This window comes from Cyprinus carpio, chromosome B1 (genome assembly GCF_018340385.1).
Source record: "Cyprinus carpio isolate SPL01 chromosome B1, ASM1834038v1, whole genome shotgun sequence".
Taxonomy (NCBI): domain Eukaryota; kingdom Metazoa; phylum Chordata; class Actinopteri; order Cypriniformes; family Cyprinidae; genus Cyprinus; species Cyprinus carpio.
The window spans coordinates 39260649-39279985 of NC_056597.1; the positions used below are offsets into that span (position 1 = coordinate 39260649).

At 32.0% G+C, this 19337-nt stretch overlaps 1 protein-coding gene across 1 annotated transcript in view; it reads left to right on the forward strand.

The window, feature by feature from the left end:
• The window catches only part of LOC109091604 (VPS10 domain-containing receptor SorCS3), a 190182-nt gene that overhangs the window by 117524 nt on the left and 53321 nt on the right, over window positions 1–19337 (forward strand). The window contains 1 exon segment of the mRNA XM_042716093.1: window positions 18248–18321. Coding sequence (XP_042572027.1) covers window positions 18248–18321 — 74 coding nt within the window.

The window sequence follows — 19337 nt, forward strand, 5'->3', positions numbered from 1 at the left end:
TCAAATGCAATGTTTTGCAGTCACAGAAGGAACAAAATGCACTTATTGATTGGCATCAAAAGACAGGAAAAAAAGGAGTCAGTAAGGAAAGTGAAATGTTTTTCTAATATTCCTTTTTTTATTTTTATAATTGTTTATTAAATGTGTTTTCAAATTCACCCAATTTTTCTTTATTATATTTATTTTTTCTTCTGTGGCTGCAATATATTGTTTTTCATTATTTTGCAGACTTAAGGAATTAAAGGGATAGTTCACCCAAAAATTAAAATTTTATGTTTATCTGCTTACCCCCACGGCATCCAAGATGTAGGTGACTTTGTTTATTTGTTTCATGAATTTAAACTTCAGCCGTTGCACTGTTGCAGTCTCTCAGTAGTACAATGCATGGCAATGGTAACAGAAACTATGAGAGTAAAAAAAAAAAAAAAAACATGCACAGACAAATCCAAATTAAACCCTGCGGCTCGTGATGATACATTGATGTGTAAAGACACAAAACAATCAGTCTGTGTATCACATTAGTGTATCGTCACGAGCCACAGGGTTTAATTTGGATTTGTCTGTGCATGTTTTTATTTTTTTTTAGTCTCATAGATTCTGTTACCATTGCCATGCATTATACAACTGAGAGACTGCAACGGCTGAAGTTAAAAATCATAATTTGTGTTCTACTGAAGAAACAAAGTCACCTACATCTTGAATGCCCTGGAGGTAAGCAGATAAACATCAAATTTTCATTTTTGGGTGAACTATCCCTTTAAGCAATTAAGATTTTATGACATAATTATATAAATTGTGCCGTGATTGGAATGTAAAATGTTAAGTTATATTTAATTAAGAAAAACATCAGTGCATAATTCAGCTTTTTCATATCCACTGCAGTGCTTATTTTTAAAAGAAAGCATATCTCTGATGAAGATTGGCCTTGCTTTCCTGTCTTTGTTCCTGACATTTTTGTTTACTACTTGTCTTTTTGTCAGTGCAGTATATTGTTTGCCCTAATTTAGCACACATGCTATTAGATAAATAAGGCTTTCACAAATGGATGTTGCTTTAATTTTGGGGACTTTAATTGGCCTAGCTGATTAAAGGTCTAGTTATATAGTTGAATATAGTTTTATGTAGTTATTAGTGGTTTTTGTACTTTATTAGAAAGGGTGTAAGGTGTCAGCATCATTGAATATTATATATGATATGATATATGATTTGGGATTAGTATTTTGTTTTTGTTTTTTGGATATTAAATAAACCAGTGAGTATGATTTTTTTTCTTTCCATTTTTATTTATTTATTTATTTTTTTTTTTGTGGGAGAGAAAGTTCCCATATACTGTATTTGAGTGCCTATTTAAACATGGCTGAAACTCATCTAATTCAGCTGCTTACTTAGTAATGCAGTTTTCTTAATTTTAACACCATGTCATAATCTTCACTTTTTTGAAGGCGTAGGATGGGACAGATTAAACCCACAGTGATAGTCTTTTGGTGCTGTTTTGCTCAAATGCTTCACCTCTGCTCTGTCACGCTCCCTGTATTATTCCTACATTTTACCTACATTTCTGAACCTGTCATCACAGTTTGCCATCAAAGACCACACAGGGTCTGTAGACAAGGCTGACATTTACTTGCACAAACAGGAGCAGCTTGATGTCGCCACTCTGTAGAAACGACAAAATGAAGACTCCCTAAGTGTAAAACAAATACCTCTCAATGTGCACACCTTTACAGCAGTATGCAAGTATTTTCCATGGTTTTAAAGGGATAGCTCATTTAGCCCAAAAATGAAAATGCTGTCCTCAATTACTCACCCTAATGACATTCCAAACCTATTTGACTTGGTTTTTTTTTTTTTTTTTTTTTTTTTTCTGTGTAACACAGATAAACAATGTTGGTTGTTGGTAATTGTTTTGTGTTTTTTCTGTTTTAAGCACAAAAATATAATGGTCAATGGGATCCAAAAATGCTTGGTTCATTTTTGGTTAGACTATCCTTTTTACTCTCTTTGTACCGCTGCTTTAATTATTGTTCCACCATAAGCATGTAGATGGATGGCAAAAGAGATCAATCAATGGATGTTATGTAGAATATCAAATTCACAAACTCTAGATGAAACAATCTGCTTGTACAGTATTGCAGCAATGTTGCATCAATGTTTTGTGAGATTTGCCACAGTAATCCCTACAGTATCACTAGAAAGGTTTTTTTTTTTTTTTATGATATCAGTTCAAATGGACAAAAGGGAAAGATTATTCTTCACTAGAAACATTGAGATGGATATATGCATTGACATGGATATACGTGCAAATTATGTTTAAAGTTATTGCAGTACTTAAAGGTCACTTCCTTAAGGGATAGTGAGAATCCATTGGAATGCTTGCTCAGCATCTGGGAACTATCCAGCAGCAAGGTACACACTTCAACCATGAGAAGTCTTTTAAGTAGTGGACTGGAAAGGGCTTGTTGCAGTTAAGAAACCATTCTTGCAGAAAGCCAGCTAGCTGAAGAGATTACAGTAGCTGTGCGAAAGTCCATGGAGCGCAGAGTGAAAACCAGTGACAGAAAGTCCTGTAGAGGACAAATCTGAAAATTTCTGATTCACAAAGACAGCAGTATGTCAAAGGAAGATGTCTGCAGTCTTGTGTGAAGCTTGTGGCGTATTTCTCTTGGTTTGGAGATGCAGCAGCCAGTGGTGAAGTCAAAAATGTGGAATTTCATCATGCTTTACTGTTCCTTGAAAGTTTTTTGTTTTGAGAGAGTCACTGATGGCAAAAGCTTCATTTTTTCAGCAATATAACAAGTTCCAACGCTACAATGTTTTATTTGTAATTAAGGCCTACTCTGAGTGAACGTTACCAGCCACTTACTGCCTCATACCTAATATAACTAAAGCTGTGTGTGATTGATTAAATAAGTAGGAAAAAAATAAAATAAAATAAACCTACACATGAAGTAATTATACATTGTTTTAGTGTTGCTTTCCAGAGTAAGTAAAATATTTGGGGTCAGTAAAGAATGATTTTTTGAAAGAATCATTTTCAGCATCATTACCCCAGACTTCAGTGTAACATGATGCTTCAGAAATCATTTTGATGTGCTGATTTTCTGCTCAAGAAACATTTTATATTATTATCAATAATGAAAACAGTTGTGCTGCTTATGTTTTTTTGTATAAACTATGACATTGACCCCAAATTTTTGGAAGATAGTTTATGTACAGTATTACCTATATAAATCAGGGTTTCTGAGTCTTGAAAAGAACTTAATTCACCCTTCCACAAATTAAGACCTTAAAAAGTCTTAAATTCATAAGGCGATGTCTTTAAATGTTGCGGTGTCTTTAAATGTTAATGTATAAATATGTAAAAATCAATAAATATGGAGTAGTGTTACAAGATGAAGTAGGGTTGTGTAAAACAAGAACAAAATATCTGTTAGTGGTGAATGAAAACAAGACAAAATATGGAGGAAGAACATTTTTTGCAGTATCAGAATTTAGAGATGTATAGTAGTGGTTTTTTTTATTTTATATAGTGTTTTTGGGAGGAGATATTGTGAAATTTTTTTTCCTTTTTCTCTTCAAACTTTGAAGCATTGATAATAGAGATTGGCGTATTGTTCCATTCAATTTATTTCCCTTCGTAAATCCCGCAGAAACTTTGTAAATGTATATTGTTTTATTTTATTAACACTTTTGAAGTATGCATTGTTTGATTTACAAAACAGTGTTAAATTATTGTGTATCATTTATGAAACTGTGTTCTTGTGTATGTGAAGACTAGTACAGTTTGCAAATGCATGAATGCAATCCAGTATGGCTTCCATAAACCTTAAAATGTGAATATCATAGTATAATGCATTTCTAGTTGCCACTTGTCTCCACAGAAATTGCCGCTCACATTCTCAGCATCTCTTGCAGCGCATCCGCAACAGACATACACAATGACAACTTTACAGCTGGCATATTGTATTTCTGGTTGGTTATTTTGTCTAGTGATATTGAGTTGCCGTTAGTACCCACGGATGCAAAAGTACAGCGGTTTAGAACCAAATGTTACTATGTGACAAGAGATCTGCAGAGGCGAAGGGAAGGGGAACTTGAGTTTAGACCAAGTTTAAAAACAGCGTATTCCACTATGTACTGTAAGTGAAAGAGTGACCAGAAACTTGTACATTTAGTGTGGCGTAACGTCATTTACTAATTGGGCCGTGAAATTAAAAGGCCTTCTGTGGAAAAAAACGTGCGGCGGTCAGAGAGGCAGAGGAGGATCTACTGTATGTTTAGAATTTTTATATTTATAGTTTATATTTGTTGTGGTATGATGTGTGTGTGTTTTTGTTTTTCTCCTCATCTACATTTCCACTCCCTGCTATTCCGCTAATGACCGTAACTCGCCTCCAGCTTCATTAATTCGGAATGCACTGCACGTGAGTGTTTCACACCGAAAGCTATTTGCTGGCTGGCAATAAGCTATGGGGAAAATGAGCAGGTTCATTTTATTCCCTCAGAAGTAGTAGGAGCTGTAGGGAAAGTGTGGTTATGTAACTGGAACACAATCTGGCCATTATTAAGTTCTCATTACCTTTTACTACAAATAATTTTGGTGCTGAGCCTTCCAACAAACACCCAGCTGTTGGCTGCAGGTTGTATTTTTGATTTTATTGTCAGAATTCCATGTATACAGTACAGTATGGAGTACAGTAATGAGACCTATTAGACACTTACAAATGGCAGTTGCATCAGTTAAAGGTTGCAAAAAGCATAAACCCCAGAGAAAATGACTAGATGTTTATTTTTTAACATTTTATGAATGCACATTTTTATTCAGACAGACAGATATGCCACGTACAGTTTTTTAAAGTGTTTTTTTTTTTTTTTTTTTTTTTGTGCAATATTCTTCTTTGGTAAAGACCTTGGCATAAGACATTTATTTATAGACACAATTATTTCACAGAACAAGGTGTAACAAGAAACTGTGATGATTTCTTGGAATAGCTACTAATGAGCTACATACCTTTATCTGCATAAGCCTACTGTAATGATGTACAAGAGAAAGTAAATATCTCACAAACAAACAAAAAATGTCCTTCAGCAGCATATTCCAGTAAGGCAAACATCTCTGTAGAAGCTTTTATCCTGCATCATCTAAATCATGTTTGAATGACACAAAATATGGAATAAATTATATTATATAAAGTATGCACAGTATTTCATAGCTGGTTTACATTGTACTAAGACTGAAAGAAAGCCCATTTCCACCATTGAATAAAAAAACAAAACAAAGTCACAATTGTGACTTTATAACATGCTATTGCGAGTCAGAATTGTGAGTTCATATTATCTATATATAACTCACAATTGAGAACAAATCAGTCTTTTTCCCCCCTCAGAACTGGACTTTATAATTCCTAACTGCAAGTTTATATCTCAATTCTGAGAAAAAAAAAAAAAAAGTCTAAGAGAAAAAAAAAAATAGTAGTTGGTTGGTAAATAAGTATTATTTGTTGGTTTTTATTGTAGAGTTCTGAGAGAAAAAAAAAAAAACGAATTACAAGAATTTATGAAATTTCAAGAAACAAAATCAGAATTGTGAGATACAAACTCGTAATGACCTTCTTTTTATTTTTCATTCAGTGGATCATTCATTTAGTGCAAATTTATTTGCATGTTTGAAAAGTTTTGCATTCAGACAACATTGTAAAAATGATCCCCATTCACACAAATCAGTGAAAAATACAAAAAAATGTGCATCATTTTTGTAGTTTACATGGAGACTAACATGGAGGTATAGTGTATTTTGAAATTTTGTTAATGTTATTGAGTTTTCATTTTTTTTCATTACACCATTGTCCTGTAAATAAATGGCCAAAACGCATAGTAAGTTTTCTGTTTTTAGCTAATAAAAACAGAAAAGCTGTTGTGTAATCATCCATGAATGTAATGTTTTGCACGGGTTTGTTAAGGTCATTGTTAGGGGTAGGTACTGGTTAGGCCTTAATCTAATATAAAAACAGTGGAAATCTATGAGATACCCTCATTAAACCTATGTGTGTATTACATTATTAATATAAGCCTCATTGAAGAGATACCTAGGGGATTTTGACTGGAACTAGGTTCTGACATCCTGCCAAGGCATGTGATTTGAAGACTGTCTGAACTGTAAGAAAATCCTGAGTGCATTCAATGGTTCGGTTTATGTGGACATAATGTTTATTCCAGACTTTTTCATGAGATCACACTGAACAGATGCTGCTACACCTGGATAAGCTTGACCTGACAGATGCCCATAGGATTATAGGTATTAGCTTTCGGAGGGAGTGGGTGCGAAATGGAATGTTTGGTTGTAAAAATTGATGTCTCGTAAGTTATTATCAGCTGTAGGTGAGGATTAGTTTAAGCAGATGGATGCTGCTTGTTAGTATGTGACACAGATACAGCGGTGATTTACATATTGCTTTGCTGTTGAAGCATCACATTTACAGACTGTGATTGGTTTTTCCTCAAGCTCTACCTGGAAAGTAATTAATTATGCATTTGTCAGGTTTAGCAACATGTGAGGCAACAAAACAAAACGTCTTGGTTTTGTACAGTCTCCCTCATGACTTTGCCCTCATTCAAATGCTGCAGATTGAATTAGCTGTTTTGGCTTGCCTTCAGTAGCACGTTTGCTAACATCAAACCTGCCTGCAAAAAAATCGAGCCGTTTTCTAAGTTGTTTACCCTAAGGGAACAACTACCTCATTGAGAGTCTAGCGCTCTTATACTCCTAAATACGCAAACAATCTTTGACTTAAGCCCAGCTAACGATGCAAATGTAGGCTGTTAATTATTTTGCACACAATCGTAACTTTTGCAAAAGCTAGCTTCGATGCTACAGGGACATTGCTGGAAATAGAAGACCGTGGGAGAAGGGTAAACAAAACAAGATTAAACGCAAGACACAGCATCTTTTTTTGTGACGTTTGTGTTGTTGCAGCAAAATCGGAATTAGTAGCAGCACGAGGTGTTAATAGTAATAGCGTGAACTGTGTCTCGGTGAATGACTCCTTGGTTCTGGAGAAGCTGAGCGAGAGATTACCGGCTGTAATACGCACCATGTCTAACTGAAGTAGATGGATTTGTGTCTCTTAATGCTGAGCGCATGGGATCATGCAATTTAAGCCTAGAACGGCACTTTTTATTCATCACTGCTTTGATTAGTAATGCTGAATGACTTTGCGTGTAGGTCTAAATGTGCCCTTTTAGAGGATTACGTTGGGTGAAATAACAGACGAACAGACGACTTTAGAATTCATGTGTTTTTGTTTTTTGTGTGTGTTTTTTTTTGTGATTTCATTTTTATTTAGTAATTACATTTTTATTTATTTATTTTAAAGTTTAATTGTATTTATTTATTTTAAAATGTAATTGTATCATGTAATTATTTTATTTTATATTTTATTTATTTTTCATTTTATTCAGGTCTACCATTGTTAGCAAACGAGTTGCAGTTCTGTCTGTTGCTAATAGGGGTCTAAAAATATTCTGCAATGATAATTTGAATTTGAACAAGCATTTCTATTTCAAATAATTTGCTGTTTTTTATTTACAAGTTATTCATTGCTAGTAGGGGTTTCTGAAAAAAAAAAAAAAAATAATAATAATACCATTGCTAATAGGGGTCTAAAAATATTCAGCAATGAAATGTTAAAAAATTTTCTTGATAATGTAATATTTCTTAGGAAAAATTAATAGTTTATTGTTAAATTGATATTAGGGGTATATTATTATTAAGCATAATCCAAATGATTGAAAAGAAGTGTATCAGTTTCTACAAAAATATTATCAACAGTAATAAATAAATAAATGTTTCTTTAGTACCAAATCAGTATATTCAAATGGTTTTCTGAATGATCATGTGACACTGAAGACTGAAGTTATGATGCTGAACATTAAGCTTTACAATCACAGGAATAAATAGCATTTTTAAAATATATTAAACCAGAAAAGTGTAATAATATTTTACAAAATTACAAGTTTTGTACTGTATTTTCTATCATATAAATACAGCCATGGTGAGCATAGAAGACTTAAAAAAAATCTAAAATTTTAACTCTTCATTTCAGGGCTTATATGATTTTTATTAAAGTGATTTACATTTGAATGACATTTTATGAGGTAACCATTTTAAGTGTGTGCAGTATTTTCAATATATTCATAGCTGAGAGATTAGCAGAGAGATTGTTGCGTGCTGTGCTTAACAAAGGCCTTTAGCTGCGTCTATAATCACAATATATGATGGCCTCTTGTACATCATGGATCATGATGTAAGCATGAGCAACCATAGTATACATGTGCATGCGCTCCATCAGCTCTGTGTGTGATCCTGTCTCAGACTATGTATGTCCCTGTGTGACTTCTCTTTTGAGTGTGTGAGTGAGACGAGTGTGTTTTCGTGTGCACCTTTACCTCAGTTTAAGTCAGTTGTTTCAGTGCTGTTAGAGCTGAATTTCTCAGCTCACTGCTCATCCAGATGGTGCATATCTTTAGCCGGATTCCCGTCTGTCACCTCGCTGTGTCTAACCTCCCTCTTCATGTCTCGCGTGAATGCCTCCTGATGCAGCCTCCCAGGCGTTCTGAACTTCCCTTAATGTGGAAAACACAATTGCAGTGCCAAGCCAAGAGACCGTTAAGCTTCTCAGAATATTCATGAGGACTAATAGTTTTTTGTGCCTTTTGTATTTGTTTTACATAGTAGTAGCAGTATAGTTAATCAAAGCACTTGAGCTAGTAAAAAGTTTGGAATAATTAAGATTTGTGAAGTACTCTTATACGCTTACCAAGGCAGAATTTATTTGATCAAATATACAGTAAAACCAGTAGTTTTATAACAGTATATATATATATATATATATATATATATATAATATATATATATATATATATATATATATATATATATATATAGTTTTAAAATGTTTTCTATTTATTCTGTAATATATTTTAAAATGTATTTTATTTCTGTGATATAGATCTGAATTTTCAGCATCATTACTCCAGTCTTCAGTGTCACATGATCCTTCAGTTATTTTTGTAATATTTTTATTTTGTTGATTTTATGCTCAATTATTATTGGTACACAATTATTAATGTTTTTTATTGCCATGCTGTGATATATATATCTTATATATATATATATATATATATCTATATATATGTATATATTTCGTTATTGCAGACAACAAAAAAAATGTATCAGTATTGATATTAATAAGAAACCAGATCATCAAAGCCAAATCCTAATATAACAGATATTATATATGTATATATCTATTTCATATATTTATATATTATAATTTATATATATATATCATATATACTTTATTAGAAATTCGTTGATGAATAGTTAAAAACGGTTTGATGTTTTTTTTTTATTTTTTAAATAATTTATTGTTTTTATTTTTGATATAAATTATGAGTGTTTTTTTTTTTTTTTTTTGTTGATGTGATTATTGATTTTTGATTAGATAATTGATTTATTTGTATTTATTTTCACAGTGTATTTTTTTCTAAGAAAAATATTTTTAAGAATGTAATTTTTATTACTTTAATTTATAAATATTAATGATTGATTGATTTTTAATAATTTTTTAATTTTTATAATACATAAATAAATAAATCTTTTTACAATATAAAATATAAAACATTTTACAATTAAATTTTTCATCAAAAAAAACAAAAGAAAAAAAGAAAGAAAAAGGGAAAAAAAAACAAAAAAAAAAAAAAAAAAAAAAAAAAAAAAAAAAAAAAAAAAAAACAAAAAAAAAACAAAAAAAAAAAAAAAAAAAAAAAAAAAGAAAAGAAATGCAGCCTTGGTCAGCATAAGGCTTTTTGAATGTTTCACCTGTAATGTATTACTGTGAATTATGCAAATATTTGCATAGTGGAGAAATATACATGCATAGCACTTAATGTTTCGGAAACATTAATTTTGCAGTCACTTTTATTTTCACTAGAAATACACAGAAATAACACTTTTCACCTTTAAATTACTATTAAATAACTTTTATTTTTTCCCGCTTCAGTAATAAGCCAAGGTTTGTGCACCAGTAAACATCTGTTAATGATGGAAGAATTTTTTTTAATAGTTAGTAAAGATATTTATTTTTTTTATTATTCTTCTTTTTTTTTTTGTTGTTGTTTCATTTTTTTTTTTGGGCACGATGCTGTGCCAGACATGATTCTGGAGGACTGTGCCTTTGATAAAGTGCCCATAATAACCGAATCAATTCATTAATTTTCATGGGCTGACTGGCTCATTGGGCAGATTATACCACCCCATCAACTGTTGCCCCACAGCGATGCACAGATGCTCTCTGATCTTACCTGAACCTGGTTTGATATGATGGTCAAAGCAAACTCAAAAAGACCCCATGGTGAAAAAAAAGGCCAGCTCATCTCTGGAGGTTTGTGTTCTTTGAATACTCTTCTCACAAAGCTGGATACATTTCAACTGTCTACATCATTTTCGCCAGCATACTTACATTTGCAAAATAAATCAATTAATTATTCCCTGTAAAGCATATCTTTGTACCGAGTGATCACATACTGGCTAGAATGACTTTGATGAAATAAATTACAACTAACATAAGACTATTTTTATTCTGTGGCATTTTAACCTAGAATAAACTACTTAAAATAATGATTCTAATAATAAAAGAATGACTAAAAAGTTTTGACATGACATTTGATCTTATTTTAGGGTCTTTCTTCATTTACTGTACATTTATTTTACATTGATATATTTAGCAGATGATTTTATTTAAAGAAACTTACAATAAGGAACCTTACAACTATATGTACCATGATTATTATTCAGACAAACACTTTTTATTACATTTATACTTGCTATTTTTAAAAATGTCTTCATTTGTAATGTTACAATTGAAAAATACTTCTAAAGTTTGATTGATTGATTGATTGGTTGATTGAAGTTCCTAATTCAAATAATATCTGGTAATATTATTTAATGAACCTGGTCTAACATAAAATAAAAATAAACAGTTCTATTTTTAATAACCAGTGTTAACAAAGATTAATAATATTAATTACTGTAACAGATGTAATGCTTATTTTTAGTTAATGTTAGATAATGCATCACCTAGCATTAACTTATGTGACCTTATTATTTATTATTTATAACAATAATTAGAATTATCATTATTACTATTGTTACTGATTTTGAGAGCACTTGGTTACTATTTCAGAGCATGCTTGAGATGAAATATAAGAGTTGAATTTAGAAATAACAAGAGAAAAGAGTTGTCGTTTTATTTAAAAAATGTCATCTCCATCATAGAATGCTGTTAAATGCAATGCATAATTTGACATGGAAATGACATTTGTTAGAATTATAAGTATATAAGCTGTCAGACACATTAAACTTCAACTTTATGTGACTTCAAGTTTACTTTCAAAGTCCACAGGGAAGAACTGAACTGTCTAGTTGAAGAAACAAGAAACATACCTCTGAAAGCTTGCAAACAGTTTTTGGCAAACTTGAGTGATGGTTTAGAGAAGTGTACGGTTAGGGGCCTGGGTGTCAAAGATAACCATAACCCCAAACAAAACTGATGCATGATTTGCATATATTTCACCATGCTACCTTTTGCCTATGTCTCAGGATCATGATCGTTGAGCGTGCTTATAGCTTGACAGGGAAATGAAGAAAGAAAGGATTAGTGCAGCTATTGCCTTTGCAAGCGATCTCCACAGGACGCCTGATGATTTAGAGTGCTGTATAGAAGTCCATCAGGAATGTATAGCTAACGCAATTAGCCGGTATAAAAGTGAATTATGAAAATGGCCAGACGCAGGAACAATAACACTTGGTTGCTCATTTCCATAATTCCATAACCTACTCATTCTGACTCATTCTCTTTCTTCTCTGTAGGGCAGGTCAACACTTCATTGGGAAAGCCGAAAATTCTCAGACAGTATTTAAGAGGTGTTTATATGCATGTGGACACTTGTCTGATCATTTTTAATAGATTAATGGTTTGTCTGAGCCTCTAGTAGAGTTTTGGTACTTGGACTTGTACGAACATTTTGGAGTCTGAGTACAGACGAATGCATGTGATGTGTAACCCATCTTTCATTGATCATATTTCATATACAAATTTAGTGGAAACTTAGGAGGATTTAATTTAGAAGGCTATTGACTAAATTCAGTAAACTCTGAAATTAAAAACTGTTTTTGTATACAATTTAATCTTTGTAATCTATGGATAAACATCTGTATTTGCTCTCCCAAAATAAATGGGTGCGCATAGAAAATCTCTAAATTACCTGCATCTTTGAATTTAGCCCAGCTAGTTATTGTTTTTGGGTTTAGTCAAACTGAGTCCCTTGGAAATCACACATGAGAAAGCTAAATGTGTCCTCCTGCCGCTAATTTGAGTCATAAATTGGGCTAATCTTGCCATCTGCCTTGCTAGCATAAACATTTTGTGCTTGACAGATCATTTAAAAACTGTAGAGATCTCTAAGATTCTGAACGCCTAGCTTCTGGAGACCAATCTGTTAGTGCTGAAATTCTCGGAACTAGCCTGGCACCCTAACACTTATTTATTCTTAACGTGTTAATATTCATTAACACATTTGACCAGTCGTACATTTGTCCGATACCGCATATTTATTAATTACTTTACTGGGCTGTCAGCTCACAGAAAATGAAAACCTGCCACCTATTTTTCTTAAAATTTTACTTGCAATTAGTTATTATTTATAATTAGTAAATGTTATATTGAAAAATCTAGCTGAAAAAAACTTTCACATGAATGGAAATAACACTCCATTTTTGTCATGAACCTGAACTGAACCAAAAAAAAAAAAAAACACTTTTGAGTGGAATTTTGCCCAGTAACTGATTTGTGACGTCTCTCTGATTGGCTGTTGCATTCATGCGCTCAACTGTGATTGGCTAATGTTGTAAATAGAAACCTTTGATGCTGTGGCAATAGATCTAAAATGTAATATGCATTTATAACACTATACTTTGTATTATATTACGGGGACATTAAACTACAACAGAAAGAAAGATGTCAAATGAATTTAATAATGAAACTGTTAACACTGCCGTGATTGTTTCTAATGTAATGGCTTAAGGAGGCTAAATTTGACATCTCTTCTGACCAACTTAATCAATCATTTTTTCGCCTTTTGTAAATTATATAAAAACTCACAGTCAAATGGGAACATTAAAATAAATAAATAAATAAATACTACTTGTTGGATTTACATTTTCATTCGAAGTTTGAGTTTAGCCAACTAAACAAGCAAATTAGAACCCCGGAAATGTCAATTAATTGACATCTCTTCTGACCAACTTAATCAATCATTCTATATTTTTTCGCCTTTTGCATGCAGCAAAAATTTGAACATTGCAAAACGCGCTCTGTTCTGATTGGTTGATTCCAAGTGTAAACAGGGCTTCGTGAGAATGGAATTTATTTCTTCTGAAAGTTAACTTGGGATAAGCAAGACCTAAACTCAGCGGTTTTATCAGTTTTGTCGCTTATTTATTTTACAAACTGCAGCCGTTTGTTTCACGTGTCTCTAAAACATACCCAGATGAATTGCTTTCTTAGTCCATGACATTAAATTGCGTTTCTTATATCCTGTCTTTTTCTGGCATGGTTCATCCTCACCCTCCTCCTCCAGCAAACCATGCCTGATATTCCCTCCTCTCTCCATCACAGTTTAATGGAAATGATCCAAGTGTTCAGGGCGTTATGCAAATACGTGCTATAGATTTTCTTTTTCATTATAAGTACATTATTAAAATCAGCTCTCCTCTCGCTGTTCCCCTCACCTCCTATTAGAAGGCCCCAGAGTCTCTCTGTTGGCAGTCACCGACTGTCAGCAGTGGGTCCTTGCTGCAGCTAGTGATTTATTGATGTAAGTGGGAAGCTATGAAGCCGACTTTGTGACAGCTCCGAGCTTTTAAAATTGAGCGTGTCATGCGGCTGATGAATGACTACAGGTTGAGTTCACCCAGCAGCACAATATGTCAACGTCCATGCTTATGAGGGACCCAGTGGTCCATATGCACTTACATCGACAAGGGATATATATGAGGCTCGCCAATCTGCTCTGTCCCCTGTGTTTGGACAGATTGTGTTAAATATGAAAGTCCTGGGACAATTTGAGATTTGATCTGATTAACCACAGACTTGTTTTGAAAGGTCTAAAAATTTGACGGGAGACTAAAACTCCTGTTTGATGAAGTTTTATATTTTCCCAATGAGAAAAAAAGTGTAAGTCAAAGTATTTTGCACATCAGTAGTACTAATTTCACAGAGGAACACTGTCAATGTTACAGTTTCCACTGCCACTTTGATTTTGCCAATTCATTAAGGCTAGATATATTTTGAAAGCATTGATTTATATAGTATAAACTAACTACTAACATAGACTTTCCACATGCTATATTTATATTTATTCTACTCCTAATGGTAGAGAATCAATTTGCATTTTCAATAAGCCCGTCTGCAATTTTTGTTCAGACCAATGCAAAAATCTATCTATCTATCTATCTATCTATCTATCTATCTATCTATCTATCTATCTATCTATCTATCTATCTATCTATCTATCTATCTATTTATCTATATATCTATCTATCTATCTATCTATCTATCTATCTATTTATCGATATATCTATCTATCTATCTATCTATCTATATATCTATCTATCAATCCATATATCTATCTATCTCTCTGTCTGTATGTCATTCTAGCAGGTTTCTGGTCTGTCTGTATCCATGGTCCTACGGGGTTTTTTCTGTGCCTCTCTGTCTGTCTGTCTATCTGTCTGTCTGTCTGTCTGTATTATGTCATATTTTTTATTATTTGGTTGATTTGGTGTTGATATTGATTGAGTATGTTAGTTGTAATTGTGGGGATCTATTTGTATGTCTGTCTAGTGGTATCATTCTAGTAGTAATATGTTGAACATTATGCCCCAGGCTTTGCCATTACATTTTTTTTTACTGGGCATTTTTGCTTGTTTTAGAGGACTGGAAAGAGATGGAGAGGACAAGATGGAGGGGACATTAAATGATGGCATATAAGGGCGGAACACATTTCCAGATTTTTTAAGCTGGAATTTGCATCAGGGTTGTGTTGTGTGTCAGTTCCTCAATATGAGCAATATTTGAAAGCATTTTTTTTTTTTTTTTTTTTTTTTTTAGTTTTGAATTCTCATTTCTCATTTTTTTGTTTTTATTTCCAGTATTGTTTCAGTATAAATTACCACTAATTATGCAACATTTTCCACAAATATTTTCAAAGTATGCATGTTTCAGTCAAATTTGTTCTTCCTCACTTTTGGAAAGCATTTATTTAGAAATGTTTTGAAGAACTTTTTATTTTTATTATTAATATTTATTTTCTTATATTGTATTTTGTTGTATATTTTTATATTTTTAACATTTGTATTATTATTTTTTCTATTATTGTTATTGATGACAATAATAATGTAAGTGTTTGACAACATTTCTACTTTTCATTTAGGTTAGTTTATTTTTTCATCTAATATTTAAATTATTTATATGCTTTTTTAGTTTTTTGTGTATTTAATATTTAGAATTTTTATTTGCATAGTTTATCATGTTTTTATTTTAATTCTAGTATTTCTTTATTTGGTGTGTGCTTTTGTAATTTTAACAGGATTTATTTTATAATTATTTCTATTTATGATTCATTTATTTTTAGTTTAGGTTTGTTTCCAGATAGTAATTTTAGTGTTTAAACTTGGCAACTTTTCTAATTTTCATTTCATTTTTGTTTTCCATCTAATATGTGTATTTTATTCCAGCTTAATTTCGATTAACACATTTCTTGAATTGTTTTAGTTATAATTAGCAATAATAACCTTGCACATATATAGAAGTGAAGAGTCATAATAAAATCTAATTAAACTGAACTGACTTGTCTGCTCAAGGTATTTGGATTCTCATTGTACTTGAACCTCTTTGAACTCTGTGTATTTCTGGGTTAGATTCAGTGATTGGGGGCAGTCTTCTCAGAAACAGTCTTTTCAGATCTCATCAAAAGCATCAGTCCTGTTATTGAGCATCTGTGTGATGTCTCCTGTCAGTAAACAGCTTGTGATACTAACTGTCTTTGTTCTGTCTTGTTTAGCGACTTGTCAAGATGTACAATGCAATCGTTAGACGTTTTTTGACACTTGTCTGTTCATTTACAGATTTGAACAACTACATCAATGTTTCTGATTAAGGATGACTACTCCACGGCACACTTGACACTTTTGTATTTTGTCTTTTTTTTAATGCACAGAGAATTAAATTGTATTAACTTGTAATATGTCTCTGAATACAGAAAAAAAAAATTGAACAAGGATCCATTTCATAAGTTCATAACTGTTCATGAACCTGCATCTCGCTTTTCAGAGCTGAGTGGTTTGGTTCAATGGTTAAATGCTTTATTTGAAATATCTATGGAGGAAATAAATGAGAAACCCAGATGATAGAAATGTGAGTCTGCTGCTGTTGCTTTCATATAGCTTGCACAATAAAGAAAGATTCTTCGGACACCCTAGCTATTTGAAATAGACTTCTGGGGTCCACTGACCTTAGTTTGAGATCTGCCATCCTAACGGCTCTAGAAATCTCTGGAGATTGCAGGTATGGTCTGTTCTTTTCCATGGCTACTGACTAGAGCACATAGTGGAGCAGAAACTTCTAAATGAATTCCCTCCAGACCTGAATGGACTCATCTTATCCATTAGGATTCTGCAGTTTGGGTTTCACCTTGAGGTTCTTCTTGTAGATTCAAGTCCAAATAGTTACATTTTAGTGTGTTTTTGTGTGTTTTTGTGTTGTGTTTTTGCTCAATGTTTGCTGCTGAACCTCGAACGATCTATGCTTTTAACTTCTGCCAGTTGTCTTCTCTTGTTTCTCTCTGTTGTATGAGATTTTGAGCCGTAATAATGCATTGTAATAGTTTTTATAAGGGTTTTGTTTTGATAGTTTTTTTTTGTATTTAATTTGTCTGATATATTGTCTGAATGAATCTCAAAGATACCATTGACTCTGATTTTGTGGTACCAAAACAGAGAAAATTTTGGTAAATTACAGTAGGAGACAGGCTTACATTATTATTATTATTATAAGTATTTTGCCCAGTTTAAAATACTGTAGCTTGGACATTCTATTTTATTTGAGACAACAAAAAATTTTAATCTGCTTCTGTTGCATTTATATACTGTAGCTTGGACATTCTCCAGAAACCCTATATATTTGATTTGGAAGGATAGTGTTTTGAAAAGAAAGGCCTAAGAAAGTAAAGATAAAGGATATTTTTAAGTATAGTTTTTTTTAAGAAAGTGTTTAAAGGAGTAAATTAATATTATTTGTTTTTTTTATTATTATTTATTTTTTAAATTTTATTAAAGTTGTTATTTATTATATTTATATTTTTTTAATATTGGTGAATTTTATTTCTTTTTTAATTTTTGATCAATTCAGTATATCCTTGGTGATTAAAAATCTGAATTTCTTTCAAAAACAAACAAACAAAAATTGAATGATTTTGGTAAATATTTAGCACATGTATTTATATAGTGCAGTATATACAGATATTATACATTTTAATAAATATTGTTACATTAATTCTCTCTCTCCCTTTAATTTAATTTAATTTAATTTAATTTATTTTATTTTATTTTTTATTTTTTAGCTTCAAAAAATGTTTGAGGAAGTTTTGAGTTCTGAAAGTTACTATGTATTTTCAAACTGTTTTTTTAGTTTTTTTTAATCAAAAGATTAAAAAAAAAAAAATATATATATATATATATATATCCTTATGATGTGTTCCCCTTCACCGTGTTTATGTGCAATAAATATGGTTTTCATTTCCCACACTATTAAAATGGCATATATTTCTATTCCATAGTGTGTTCAATTACCTAGAAAAGCCCAACCGTAACCAAACCGGGGTTCTCTTTAACCCATGACAAATGATCTCAAGACTGTGCTTTTTTGCTCAGTCCTTTGAAAAGCACACAATGACTGTATAATGAAAACTAATTAAAATGACAATTCAGTTACATTAAGAGAAAATGCTCTTGAATGAAATGAGAAAAAATCTGGCTTTAAATAGTTACATGGTTTTAACTTAGAGCAAATGACTGCAGATTTTAATGGCTGCCTCTTTCTTTTTTTCTCTCTCTCTCTTTTTCTCTCAGCTGTATAGCTCATTTGACTTTGGCCGAAAGTGGCAGCTGGTTCACGAGCGAGTGACTCCGAATCGCTTCTACTGGTAGGTGGTACATTCATAATCACACCTCATCTCCATTTCTCACATGATGTCACTAACTTACAATTTTATGGGCGAACAGGGAGAGTTTAGTCAAGTGCTGGTTGACATGATATGTGGAAAATATAGATATATAGATATATAAGATATATGGATGCATTCATGATATGTGTAAAGAGTCTGAGCAATTGAGAAGATGGATACTTCACACCGTATCCATCTTCTCAGTTGCTCAAATTGTGTCCCTTTTCACACGCTCTTATGCTTAAAAAAAAAAAAAAAAAAAAAAGCACAGGCTGCTATTCATGTCAACGTGAGATGAAAACTGCATAGATGTTTGAGCTCTAAGACCTTTGTTGCACAACTCCTTTCTATTCAGAATCAAGACAATGAAAGAAAGGGAGAGAATAAGCATAGCAGAGGAAGATGGAAAGAAATAGAGGCGTAAAGATGGCTGAGGAGAACAAAAGAGAATGGAATTGTACTCCATAGTGCTTCTAGATTTTAAAGTTTTTTGGAAAAAGTTCTACACATAAAAAAATGGATAGTAGTATAGTTTTTATATAGATAAAAGAAGAAGAAGAAGAAGAAGAAGAAGAAGAAGAAGAAGTTTAAAATGATGCACAACCACATAAGATCCAGACTCCAGTAGGGCCGTGGGTTTAAATTGTGATTTTTCAGTTTATAAGATCCAGACTCCAGTGTGAAAAAAACTAAAAAATCTAAGAAATAATAAATATATTGGCTATATATATATATAATATATATAAATTATATATATATATATATGGATATCTTTATATATATATATATATATATATAAAATGCTGTCATTCTACAATTCTCCACTGTATTTACTACACTGCGCACAATTGGTAATCAAAAACTTGCATACACAAGCTGAGACCAGATGTGAGATTTAATCATAGTCACCGCTCACATCCATATTGATAAATTCCAAGTTTTGTGCTGAAATGACTGTACACCCAATTTTCTGAAGTACGTTCGTTTCGTAAATG